Below are 13,867 nucleotides of genomic sequence, written 5' to 3' on the forward strand. Positions count from 1 at the left end.
CTCTGTTGGCATCCCTTAAGCATGAAAGACTTCACTTTTATTGCTTGGGAATACAGCCAAACAGTTATTATTTTTAGAGCCCAGGGAGAAGCCCAAGAGCTGGGAACAACAGTGAGTTCATATGAGGACAGTCCTTCTTCCAAGAAAAATTCACGAGATTAAGTTTCATTAGGGATGACAAGGATGATCATGCCCGTGAGGAGGGTCACTGGCAATTCAGCAGTCCCAGGGCTTCATTACAGCTCTTTGCTCGTGAACTTCATATTCACAGATCTCATCTCAAAGCTGTTTCCTACTAACTTCAGCCAGGCCACTTCTTTGGTTAAAATCTGTGTTTTTAAAGAAGAGCTCCCCTTCCTTACCGGTTTAGATCCCAGTCAGAGGAGCAAACATCAGTTCTTTAGTTTTTCTTCCCCAGAAGATCCCCAAGTCTCACTTAGTTTTTGTTCTTGTGTGGTCTTGCTGTAGTTTATGAGAATTGCCCTGGTATTCTGCTCTCTAAATCTCCTCACCAGTGCAGACTTCAGCCTTGGCTTTTGTTTTCTGAACAAACCCAAGAAAAATAAACCACTGTTCAATTAAAAGTGAGTATGTATTAATGCAAACATGCACCCCTGCTGCTCATGGGTGATACTGGAATCAGTTTGGGGACAGCTTGTTCAGAAAACATGATTTAGGGTATTTTATAGTGAATGCTTTGGATGTGCCAAAGTGGCTTTCTTTCAAAAAAAAAACACATTCAAAAAATTAAACATGAAAAAATGTTAACAATGTGAAATAAAAAAATCTAAAGCAGAAACATTAGCCTGGAAGACATGATGAGCTGATGTCTCAGAACATACCATTCTTTATTCTTGTTTTGTTTCCTATGGACATTTTTCAAAGAAAAACTCTTATGACGTTGCTAATTTAGTTTGATACTTCGGGTTGAGGAGAAGACAGGTATGGAAGCTATTGGGAACTGTGCAACTTGATCTGACCCAACAGGTCACTGGTCATTTAAACATGAGTTTTCTAGTCAGTACTCAGGAACAATTTAAAAAAAAAAAAAGTCAATGATTTATATTTCAAAGAGGACATAAGACATCACTTGAGTAAGCTGACAAGGCTGTATTTAGGTAAGAGAGGTTTAGGACCAAGCTCCCTCATGAATTTATGGGAAATTCAATTTAAATCTACAATAACAATACTAATTTCCCACCATTCATTTATCGAACTAATTAAAAGCAAGCCAAGCCTGGATCAAATTAATAATTTCCTGTTTCTCTTGTATTAATCTATAGATATATGAACATCATACTGCTTAGCTTTGAAGGAAATTATTTACTTTTTAGACCTCAAAAGAGAACTATTTCTTTCCAGGAGAAAATTACTTGCCTCTTGACTGAGTTCTGTATCCCCATACAGCAAATATTTTCATAAAGAGAAGGAGCAGATGGGGAGATAATATTTTTGAGAATGTCTTTGTGACCGGCTACAAGTGCTTAACTTTTTATTTTTTAATCTTGACGTGGGTTAATTCTTTCTCTTCTTTTGCTGCCTGAGGAAGGTGTCTGTAGATACCCAGTAATAAAGGAAACAGAAGGCACAAAAAAAATAGATTTAAAATAAAGGCAGCATGCTCCAAAGTTTGTTTATGCCACCTGTCTCAGATGGTAGTAACAGATCTTAGCTCCGCTAGAGCCCTTCTCTTGACTGTGTCCTGAGACCACCACAGCAGCAGCAGCAGCACCACTGCTAAATCCATAGTCTTTTAAATGCAGCCAGGGACCTTGCTGTCTTGTCAATTGATGTGAACTGAGCAAACATAAAAACCTGAAAAGTGATTAATCAAATCACTTCCATTGATTCGTCAGAGATAATATTTCAGCACCCATTCAGCTAATCTGAGTCAAAACCTTTCAGAATAGAAATGCAAAACTTGATTCTTGATTTTCTACCACCATCTTTAGGCTGCTGCTGGTACAGGCGGCGACAGCCGCAGCGGTACTTGGGAGAGGTGCAAAGATGCCCAGCGAGCATATTCTAGTCCATCATCTCTTCTTCTCTTGCTGCTGAAGAGACTTAACATCGTGGGTGATTGTGGCCTGTCTCTGCAGAGTCAGAGCCGCAGAGGAGCTGGCAGAACTCCTCAAGCTTTGCCTTTGTCCTGGCCATGACTCAGCCTCTCCTTGCCAAGAGCTGAGGGACTCATCTTCTCACTGCACCACTAGGCTGGATGAAGAAACGTGGCCACTGTGTCTTGCAGCCTGGTTTTTGTGTACCCCATGCTGCTTTTTTTTTTTTTTCTCTCGAGGATTTGTCTAGACATAACGCTGCCCCCAGATTTTTCAAGAAAAGGCTTGAGCTTTGGGTTGAGGACCAAGCAAAACGCTTGGATCCCACCGACATAAGGTGTTTGTTTATGTATGAGAAGATATTTTGAGCTCACCACATGCAACAGCACACGAGCAGCTGAGGGAGGGAATAGGTGCCCAAACAGCTCTACCAGCCTTACCCAGGCTCCAGCAGAGCCCTCCAGCTGCCCTCTGCCCTGGGCACCCCGTGCCCCTGCCTCGCTGCTTTTGGAAGCCATCCCTGGTGGGAACCACACTGACATTGCAGAGGCTGCGCCCACGGGAGCAAGCCAGGGCGCTACCGCTCAGGGTGGGGAAGGGTGCACCCGTTCTGGGAGCTGACCTGGCCAAAAACTGCCTGGGGAAGGGCAGATGATAACCAAGTTTCTCCCTGGAGCTGGAGGGAGGCTGAGTGCACGGTGCAGCATTTGGGAGGCCGCAGGGGAGCTCGCTGCCAGAGTGGCAGCAGCCCCACGCAGCAGCTACTTTGGCATGTGACACGCAGCATTTTTTCAGGTTAAGACACCTTTTGTCTCCTGTGCTCCTTGCCCCACCAGCCCCAGGTGCACACCTCAAAAAATAATCCATCTGCTCTGTGCTTTCCCTTCTGATCTCTGCCTGACCGATGTGTCACAGCTGAACATGTCAGCTTGAGGTGTGGCGGCTTGGAAATACGTGGAAAGGAATAAAAAAACCCAAGAGAAATCATTACAATCTTGCTGGCAAGGGAGCTGGCATCCCTCTGTCTGAGCTGGATCTCAGGATCATCTCCTGCAGCCTTTCAAGCAGCAGCTCACCGATTTGGGAGAAACAGGTGCTTTGGTCCCCATATTGCCATTTGTGTGTGTTATTGCACAGCCTCCTGCATGGAAAAGTGACAAGCTTCGAATTTCACAAACTTCAAATTTCTTCCCTGGATGTATCAAGGCTAGAAGGGGAAATTTTTTAAATAAATGGGACAGAATTTGAAGAGGGTTTCTGGAAGATGTCTGGAACACAGCAAGTGGAACACATCTAACACCTTGGCCAAAGGCCTTGTGTTGTCCTGCCGCAGCTGGCCTTACCCTGTCAGGGTGTTTGTAAGGGCAAGAGAAGCTATTTATCAAGTGCTTTGCTATTAAAGGTCAGGAAACTACCTTGCCCTCTTAGAGTCTTTACATAGCCATCAATTTTTTTTCCAGATGCTTATGAGTCTCCAAAAAATCTCATCTTTATCTTCCTTAACAGCTGTTAAAATAACCAGTATTCCTAATGCGTCTTTCATAGCTTCCACATTACCTGTTCACCTCCTTTCCAATGAAAACCCAGATAACCTATTTCAACATCTAACCATCTTATTTTGATAATATGGTATCTAGACACAGTTCACACCAAATCTTAAGGGACAACAGAATCTGGCTCCTCTATTCCTATATGCTAAGTTAAGGGAAATGAATTTGGGTAGGTTCCCTGTACCAAGCTGATATGGCACCCACACAAATCTAGGGAGATTGCTAATGCTGGGGATTTGTGTGGACACTCAAAACTTTACAGTGCAGTTCATAATAACCATCTGACATGACACAAAAGGGGAACGGGAGTCCCTGTCATTTTGAGATGTGATGTAAATGAGTTATGGTCCAAAGTCCTCAGTTTTCCTTGCTGACAACATCTGTGCAGAATGGAGAATTCCAACTAGCAAAGAGCCTCTGTATCTAGGAAAGACTGTGCTCCAACTTCGAGCCAGTTATCGAGCATATAAGAAAACTAAAATGAGTCCAGTGTTTGCAATAGGCAATAAGCATCACTATAATTAAAAGAAATTAATCATTGCTAGGCTTTTATATAGAAAACTCTTTAACTTTCCACTAAGGTAAATCTGGGCTGGAATTCTTTCCTTCTTTTGCTTTCAAAAGTGTGGCATAGTTGGGCTCAGAAAGGCCAGACCTTGTTTTGTTCAGAACAGTAGTAATACTTACTACAGAAGTAGCTGCTATGTTAACAAGAGTAAATAAAAGCAAGAAAATCCCAGTAACAGCTTAGCTGGATCATGTAATTGCACGTGACCACCTGTTCAGCCCAAATCACTCCACTTCAATGTGAAATTCCTCTCCTACTATGGCGTGAGGGCCTTTTAAGCCATTAATCAGTGAATGCTCAAACATGTTCCTCTTCAGATGCTGCAAGTGTGAATGTGGATTTTTGTTTCTCACGCAGCTGCAGCCGCTGCCAGACATGGACCTCTGACTTGTTCTGCTGAGATCACAGGATCAAGAGGAATGTGAGTGCAGGAGGAGGGGAACCACAGGATATGCAGCTTGCTTAGGGAAAACCCAAGAGCTGTGGGCTGTCTTTCAAAAAAGGGTATGTGGAAGAAAGGGAATCAATCTGATTACCTGGCATGGGCTTTAATTTTTTTATTCTCAGCCTACAGTCATGCTTTCATTTCCCAGTGCCCGATGAGACAGGACCCATGCAACACTACAAGGTCAGGGAAGAGTGGCTGGAAAGCTGCCTGGAGGAAAAGAACCTGGGAGTGTTGGTCAACAGATGGCTGAACATGAGCCAGCAGTGTGCCCAGGTGGCCAAAAAGGCCAACAGCATCCTGGCTTGGATCAGGAATAGTGTGGCCAGCAGGAATGGGTAAGTGACCGTCTCCCTGTACTCAGCACTGGTGAGGCTGCACCTTGAATTCTGTGTTCAGTTTTGGGCCGCTCACTAGAAGACATTGAGGTGCTGGAGCAAGTTCAGAGAAGGGCAATGAAGCTGGTGAGGGGTCTGGAGCACAAGTCTGATGAGGAGCGGCTGAGGAAACTGGGGCTGTTCAGCCTGGAGAAAAGGAGGCTGAGGGGAGACCTCATCGCTGTCTGCAACCACCTGAAAGGAGGTTGTAGCACAGAGGGGGTTGGTCTCTTCTCCCAGGGAACAAGTGATAGGACGAGAGGAAATGGCCTCAAGTTGCACTGGGGGAGGTTTAGATTGGATATTAGGAAAAATTTCTTCACAGAAAGGGTTGTCAGATATTGGAACAGGCTGCCCAGGGAAGTGGTTGAGTCACCATCCCTGGAGGTGTTTAAAAGGCGTTTAGACGAGGTTCTTAGGGACATGGTTTAGTGCTAGAATTAGGTTATGGTTGGACTCAATGATCCTGAGGGTCTCTTCCAACCAAAATGATTCTATGATCACAAGGGTGATTTTTTTTTTTTTTTTTGAGATGGTCCAGAATGAGTAGGCAAAGGATTTGAACACATGGACTCTTGACAAGTCACAGCGCAACAGACCTGGTCTTCTGTTCCAAATCCTTCAGCCTCTCTCTGTTTTTACATGACATCCATAAGAATCTTTTAAGACTGTGAGACAAAATAAAACACAGAGCATGTCTATATAAAGGCGTTCAGCAAGAAGCGCCAAAATTTATTCAAATTTTCATAATTACAATAGAGACCTCTGAACTTCTAATTCACAACAGCAGTAAAAAAGGAAATGGTAAAATGGGTTGTATTAAAGTGCAATGATGTGGAGAAAACCATTGAAATAACACAAATGAGGCTGCAGTGAGAACTGAAAGGACAGTCTCATCTTAGCAATGACAGCAATATATAAGTAAATTATGTTACAGATAATTTACAAAATAACTTACATAGATGAAGATAAGCTGAATCTCATGTTGCCATTCCATTGTTAAACATCAGACTAAATATTCCCGGTCAGCACAGTATTATATGGGATAATTAAAAAAAGATCAGAGGATTTCTGTGTTGGAAAAGATGCCTGAAGTAAAACCCTGATCAGCCTTTATATTGCAGTCTTGCAAGAAATCTACGTATTTATGAATTGTAAAGTGACACATTCAGCAGCATGGAGATTATAAATACATGTTTTACATTGATACATTATATCTACACACATATACATATCTACACACACATACATATACACACTAGCACATACATGCACATATATATGTACATGAATATATGTGCGCGTGTATATATATGTTCCAATTTGTACTGACCATGGTCAGCTGCATTTTGATTGCACGTGGGGTAGGGTTGCTTTTGCAGCTCAGGAGTAAAATCATCCTTTAGAGTATTTGCCCTTTACATTTCCCCTAAGCTGCAGCCTCTAAAATCTAAAACTCTGGCATAAAGACAGACTTCAGGTCCCAGCCATCGGAGGGTCTGATGATTAACAGCAGCTCCCATTGCTTCTGAAAAATTACACTCTTAATGTCCTCATGATTTTTAAGTAATATGATACATGAATCAGTTAAAACTTCTTTTCATATAAGTGAAAATACTTGAGAGGTGGGCAGGAATGAATACAATATTCTACACATGCACACAGTTCTGGACTGTTTGTGAGGATGAAGTGCAAAGAATGTCTGATAAGGTGAAAATTTACAACATTGGCTCACACCATCCCTTGAAAAATGGCAAGTTTAGCACCACCCCTCCTTTAAAAAAAAATTTAAAATACTTGTCTGTAGCATAAATCTGACTCTAATAAAGATTTTTTTTCTCCCATGCTCCCCTTTTGCAGAAAAATCATGTCATCATGTTTTTCTCTTTTAATAAATCTGCAACAAACACTATTGATTAAAAATACATCTCGTTTCTAGCCCTCATAGGTCTGTCTGAAGGAAAGCTCTTGACCCACTGCGCAGCCACAGTAGTTTCCTCTGCCTGTAACTGCTAATTGTGAGAGCTGAAGGTAACCATGCGTTTACCGTTTATTAAGAAATCATTTAGTGAATAAGAACATTTGTGTTTCATTGTGCACCTATGTAAAGAAAGAGACACTACTAAATTCTAAATGGCCAAAGCTATGTAAACACAGTGATCTTGGTAAAGAATTCAGTTGTGAGGCCAAAATACCTCAGAAAAGAGCTGTTCCATTGCACATATCACTAAAAGGTTGGAAAGGATAAAATAATAGTTTCTTTTGATGCTGTTGTGGTCAGTGAATTGGTCACGTCTGCATCCCAGCCTCTAGGGAGCAGAAGAGTATCCTGAAGACCCAAGAGAAGACAAAGCTCTGGACTAAACCTCCTTCCTGGTTACTCCAAGAGTCCCATTCACTGTATTGACCGAGGTACGTCCTTGGAGGAAGGGTTTTTTTGGGAGGAGAAATTGTAAACTTGGATTTTCTCCATACCTACCCTGTACAGTGATTGTTGGGTTATTAGTTTACAATAAGGACTTAGCACTGAACACATTTTGTTTGCTCACATTCCAATCCTGGCTGTTACAAAATGATACAGTTCTGCAGAAACCTGATTGTGTATCAAGGACAGTGTGTTTTATGCTAACAGCTCTGCCGCTTTGGACTTCAGAGCAGAAGCCTCTGCAAGACCCTATTTCAAAACAGTTAAATTTTTTATTTACAGCTTCACGTTCCATGCACTTTTCACTGGGATCTTCTGGGAGAATCTGTAAAAATCACCAGTGAAAATACTCAAAGCTGGCAACACAGAACTGGTGGTTCTCAGTCTGAGTCCAACAACCAGAACTCTGCATAAAATGACAAACTCTTGATTTACCTTCTTCCATGGAGGTGGAGTGAAAATTTAATATTAGCCCTTAATGTCCGAGAAGCTGGTGCTGCTGGCATTGCAGCTGTCACTGCAACTTGATGATGTGCTCAAAGTGCTGGAGGCCGTTCCCGATTCTGGGAAAACAAATCAAAACACCAGGAAAATAAGATATGGTTGTTTTTCACAACTTTCATAACAGTAATCTTCAGAGAGATAATCATGTCATTTACAATAAATAGCCTACCAGAGCTGCTTAAAGATTGAGCTGATTTTGAATTGCCTATGAGCATCAGTAAATTGTTTGCTGGGATCCAACCTTCTTTACCAGTGCTCAGGTTCTTTACATACCTAAAACAATACAAAAATAAAAAGTCAAATTGCTTAATTTCATGCCTTTGAAACTTTTACCCTAAACATCGGCCTTCCACACACAGTTCTGCATATAAAAGTTTCCAATCACAGATCTGCGTACCAAAGTCCATCCTCCCCTTCATGAATCAGTTGAACTAGATCTCCGCTTTTCACTGTAAAATCTTCAGAAACTCCTTTCTCATAATCAGTCACAACTGTATATTTACCAGGAGTCTAAATGCACACAGAAGAAAAACATAAATTATTTCTATTGAGTAATTTAATATACATTGCAGCTTTTGTTCTGAAAATTTTCATACTTTTCCCTCCTTTCTCATGCACGTACATGCTGAAGGCAGTGTAAATATACATACTAAGGAGGCAGTAAAACTTTGCTGTTCAGTTACTTGCACATTCAGTACACGAATTCTCACACCCCGAAAAACATTCAGTGAAATGTTTCCATTGCGACAATTAATTCAAATATCTACCAAAAAAATCCCGAGGAAAAACCAAAACCAACACCCCCAAAAACCCCAAGCTGGTAAACTAGTGACACAATGTATGTGTGGAAGTCTGTTGATGCGGTAGCTGAGCTTGTCGCTGCTTGACTGCTGTGCTATGGCAAAAGCAGCCACAGGCTCATTTGCAGGTACACAAAGGCACAGACGGACCTTCTCAAGGTACAAACACAAAGCTGATTTAAGAGAAGGGGATAGTTTCCATTCCCCTAGGAATTTTGCCTGGCTGAGGATTTCAAGGCAGACACTTTCCTTCCTGCAGGCTTCAAAAGCAATCCTGTATGGTGCCACACACAACATATCGGTAGCATTTGCTTAGCTCAATAGGAAAACATTTCTAGTTACCAGCTTCATCTCTCCTCCCCCTCCTCCTCCTCCTTCTTCCTCTGCATCCGATGAATTCAGCGGATCTTCAGCACTAGACCAGCCATCATTTTCTTCAGATGCATCAAGAGAATGAGATGTTTTAGCCCAGCCTTGGGGAACAAACAGCCACTGGTTAACATTGCAGCAGTGAGCCACTGACTGGGAGAAATGTTCTTCCCACTGAAACGCTCTGAAGTGATAAACATAAACAGGAGGAAAACTCTGCACAGGGAAGTTACTACAGCCACGAGGTGAAATTCACAGCTGACAAAAGCTGGCCCATTTACATCAGAGTAAGTGGAGCTGTGGCCATACACAGCAGTGAATTCGGCCCTTTGGATTTGTATAGAGGGAAACAGATAGAAAGAATGCAAATGCCCAACAAAAATAAGCTATTTCTCCCTTATGCAAAGACAAACAATGGACAAAAACTCATTTTCTTGGGAGAAGGTAGAAGACAGGAACATGCACTCTATAGGAAGAGGACAAACACATGGGATTGTCACGCAAAGCAACTTAACCAGCCTGCTGGATCAAGGGACAGAGGCGCAGAGCTTTGTTCCAACTGTTGAGCACTTAAAGCTGTCAAATTCAACACAAGCTACAGGCACTCTGTACCTCACCTGATGAGGCAGCTTATTATTTAAGGGTATTCAGGCACAAGGATTACTTAATCATGCTGAATTATCTTGGTGTTAAGTCATTGCACCACAGACCACAAGAACAATCTCCTGCCTGTCACTTATTGCCAAGCATTCCTTTTTCTCTCTCAGGGTGAAGCATTTATTTACAGGGCTGAATCATATCCAGAGTGCACAAAATCCTTTTCCAAATAAAACTACAGTAAGTTTTACTAGTGAGGTGCTTTTCACTGAGGTCAGCAGCTGCTAATAAGTGTGTCAAGCTTATATTGGGAAAAAAAAGTCACAATAAAAGACAAATAAATATTTGTAAGTAAGACTTCAATGCAAGCCGAAGAGTAGCAATAATGAAACTCAATGAAAAGAATGAAAGGAAGAATAAACCTCACAACCTTTATGTAACTACTAGTTGAGAGAGCAGCAGCATTTTTGCTCTTCACTGCTTCTGAGGAATTTGTTGCATGGCATAGGAAGAAAACCTGAGCATTGTCAGAGTAAATCCAGAGCAATCTAAGAATCACAGAAGGAAATCACACTCAGAGCACAGCAAACGGAGTGGGACTTTTACCTCGCCTGTGGTGCTGGATGACCTGCCCAAGGTTAGAAGTACTGACCCATTTGACCCTGTCCAGAGTTGAGAATGAACTTCCATCTGTGAAGAAACTGAGCAATAAATTCCTGCTGTATTCCATGCAAATTTCCTAGGAAGCTCACATCTTATGTTTGGCTTGTGGGTTGCAGCTGAAAGCCTTTCTGTTATTTCCAAGCTAAGAACAATGCAACAAAAGTAAACTTGATTTATCCTAATTGTTCTAAGCTCTGATTAGAAAGAGAACCAAAGAGCTGCACGAAAGAAAAAGAAAGTGAAATCACTGTAATTGCTCTGCGTGTAGCATCAGGCTCACTGGCCTGCTCATCTGGAGCATTTTGGGTAACTGCTCTTGTTCCTCAGCCTCGTTTCTTTTCACATATTGTCCTGATGGGGGTAAAAGCAGACCTGCCTGATCCTGCAATACCTACAGTACTCCTGCTCCTGATACAAGCTGATGCTCTACTATGAAGAAGTTCTTATAAAAGCCCAGGCAATGGAAGTGGTCACTATCATCATGTTCATATTAGCTAACTACAGGCAGCAAAATTATGCATTCACATTCAGTGACCACCCATGTATTCTGCACGATGTGACTAAATCAGAGCTCCTTATAAAAGGCAGGAAAAGTAAGAAAACAGTACACAGTCTTGGGAAAAGACAGATCTGCAGAAATGAGTTTAGATTCGATTGTGCCAGGAAAACCAAGAATTAATTAACCGCTTCTCTTCAGAAACAGGCCCACAGGTTTCTTCAAAGATAGGATCTATCTGCAAGATGTGATTCTGTCACCAATTCATGTTCCTTGAGCTCACTGTGATGTAAGACAGAGAGATATAGCAGCCAAAGGAAATGAATGGGGGCAATGCGCTCTGCAAAGGGGAGCTGTGACCATCACCTGGTGCAGTTTTGTCCTGAAAGGCCCAGGTCAACTGCGTGCTTACCCTTTGAGTTGGGGAAGGAGAAGATATAGTGTCAGAAAAGAGATCGGAAGGTGTGAGACAGAAAGGGGAGTTACTAGATGTTTTGAATTCATTTCCTTGGTTTAGTGGTTTCGTAAGTGAGAGGGTGCTGGACAGGACAGCAAATCAGACAAGTCTGTTCTGAGGAGCCAACGATTTTACTGTAAATTAGCAATGATCAAAGACTCTCTGCCCTGGAAGATTTTCAGCATCTGCGGAAAAAACCACAAAACACCCTTTGCTTTCCAGTAGCATTTTCAGGTCCTCAGGATTTCCATGGTACCTGGAGTTCTCAGAGGTTTGACTGCTAACTGCAGAAAAATTAACCTCGTAGCTCCCATATCCACACTTGTGGAGTTTCTGCATGCATCTGGCCTGGGATGGCATTGCCTGCTGCTCAGGGAAGGTGAACGGTGTTGCACAGTTTCCCCAGCACAGCAGCTGAACCTGCATCATTTCCACAGGGGAGACAAAGACAAAGGCTGTGGAAACCTGGAGATGAGGACGATGGTAGGGCTTGGAACAGCTTTGTCATTAAATAATATTTTCTAAAAGAGATGGTGGCAGAAATAGAGTCAGGAAGAGAGGGACTGCTTTTCTGGTACTCTCCAGTTAATTAGCCCCAGGGATTTGCACGCAAACCTGGAAGAAATGGGTCATTTAACTGAAATGCTTTTCTATTCTTTACTTAGCTGTGCCTTGGGAAGAGGCAAACTGCTACAAGGGGTTCAGTTAAATCATCTGGGGTCCGTGGAGTGGTAAAAATTGCCTACTATCACCCAAAGAAAGATGCAACAAGACTGTGTGATAAATGCAGATCTAAAATGGAAATTCCACATGACAGTGATGATCCTCACTTTGACTAGAGTACATGCATTTCAGATTATATATATTTTTTTTCTCCTTTCTTAAAAGTTAAATCCTCTCCTTGTGGAGAAGGGCACAGTGACAGGAGGATACTACTTGGAGGATACTAACTAGAAAACCATGTATTGCACACCAACTGGATGCTCCTGTAATTCCGTTAAACACCCAGCTTCTGGTTATTTCTTCAGCAGAAGATCCCTTTCCCGCTGCTCTCTCCTAAAAACCTCTAGCCACATGCTACTTTATTCATTGCCAAGGCAGAACTCCAACCAGCTGTGCTATCAAAAAAACAGTATATGCAGAAGCTGACAGACCCACTTGGAAAAACTCAGCTGGTATCAATAGCACTGCACACAACAGCATCATACAGGTGTCCCCAGCACTTTGATGCAACATATTACACGAGGCATGTGTGGATATTTGTGGAGTACAAGATGTGGTATCACTCTACCTCTTAAACCAAAAGGAGTTGGGTCACTCACTACTTCATGCCGTTTAGCTTTTTTGTCAGGACTGGTAGGAGAAGCTGCAGGAGGATGAATAGGCAAAAAACACAGAAGAGAGATATTGAAGAATTGGAAAAAAGAGAATAGGTGGATTGCACGATAAATACCTTTGAGTTTACACTGGAATAAAAGTGGATTTCACTCTAATTTGAGTTGTCATTGGTCAATTACAGCAGAAGGAATTAACTATTTACATGTAGTTATTTGAAGATAAATTGACAAATTTGTTTTACGGTAACAAATGAAAGTCTATGTAAACTTTTCTAAACCAACTAAACATCAACTGAATACAATTAATTTCAACTTTAGACAAACATTACCAAATTAAGCAATCATTTTTACATAAATCTAGTGCTACAGCAATACCTGGTCCTGTAAGAAGGATCATTGGCAATGTCTGGCTTTTAGCAGAGGGAGATGGAGTTTCTGTCAAGGCAAGCATCGGATATTAGTGCTCACCTCATTAGCATTAGATCCACAACCATAGAGTCTCTCCAGAAAGAACTCAAAGGTAATCAGGTGTTAAAAAACATTCTGAAAAGATGCTTGGAAAATAAAATATCATGCTCTTGAACATCTTAATGCAATTCAGACTGTTCAAAGACAGCTATTCAAAGCAAGAAGTGAATGTACCAGTGCAATTACTTGGCAGGAGGAAGCAAGAAAGGTCTCAGACTCCTATTGCCTGTTTTAGAAAAAAAAAGTAAAGAGCATTTCTGGAAGCACAGGGAAATTCTTATTTATTTTTGTATCCAGCAAAACAACATTGACATACACATTGTGCTGTGGTCATGCTTTGGTAGTTCTGTTAGCAATGTTGCTAATATAGAAACATTCTAGAAAACCTTGATTCCTTTTTGCCAAGTACAAGCGCATTTGGGGCAGATCCACAGAAGCTAGAAGCAGGCCGGGTGTCTGATCTGAAGACAACTTCCTTTGTCTAGTTTTACTACAGGAATGGGGCAGCATAAATTCCTTCCTTGGCCTCGATAGTGAGACTGGAGGCATTGGAAACTGCACCCCTTCCCTTCCATCTCCAACAGCTCCACTTTTCCCAGCTGCATCTCCCTCTCCCACTCTGGAGCTGGTTTCTCTTGAAATCTCCCTGTCAGGGTCAGTGACTCAGGACCTAGCTTGAGCTTAGGAGAACAAGCTAGTGTATACACCAAAAACCTGTTACACTATGCACACACACAAAGTGATGCTTCAACTA

The 13,867-nt window shown here is 41.9% G+C and overlaps 1 protein-coding gene across 6 annotated transcripts in view; it reads right to left on the bottom strand.

Moving 5' to 3' along the window:
* Positions 1–5,694: 5,694 nt before the first annotated feature.
* The window catches only part of MCF2L (MCF.2 cell line derived transforming sequence like), a 100,721-nt gene continuing 92,548 nt past the window's right edge, over positions 5,695–13,867 (bottom strand). For 4 of the 6 annotated variants that reach the window (XM_065626792.1, XM_065626777.1, XM_065626801.1 and 1 more), the window contains 4 exons: positions 9,069–9,199; positions 8,324–8,436; positions 8,096–8,199; positions 5,695–7,985 (listed from right to left, as the gene is read on the bottom strand). In XM_065626792.1, the coding sequence (XP_065482864.1) occupies positions 7,891–7,985; positions 8,096–8,199; positions 8,324–8,436; positions 9,069–9,199 (443 nt within the window). In that variant the 3' untranslated portion in view covers positions 5,695–7,890. Of the gene's footprint in view, positions 7,986–8,095; positions 8,200–8,323; positions 8,437–9,068; positions 9,200–12,599; positions 12,675–13,020; positions 13,081–13,867 lie in introns of all 6 variants that reach the window. The other 2 variants (XM_065626816.1, XM_065626783.1) reach the window with 2 other exon arrangements.

Source organism: Caloenas nicobarica, chromosome 1 (genome assembly GCF_036013445.1).
Source record: "Caloenas nicobarica isolate bCalNic1 chromosome 1, bCalNic1.hap1, whole genome shotgun sequence".
Classification (NCBI taxonomy): Eukaryota; Metazoa; Chordata; class Aves; order Columbiformes; family Columbidae; genus Caloenas; species Caloenas nicobarica.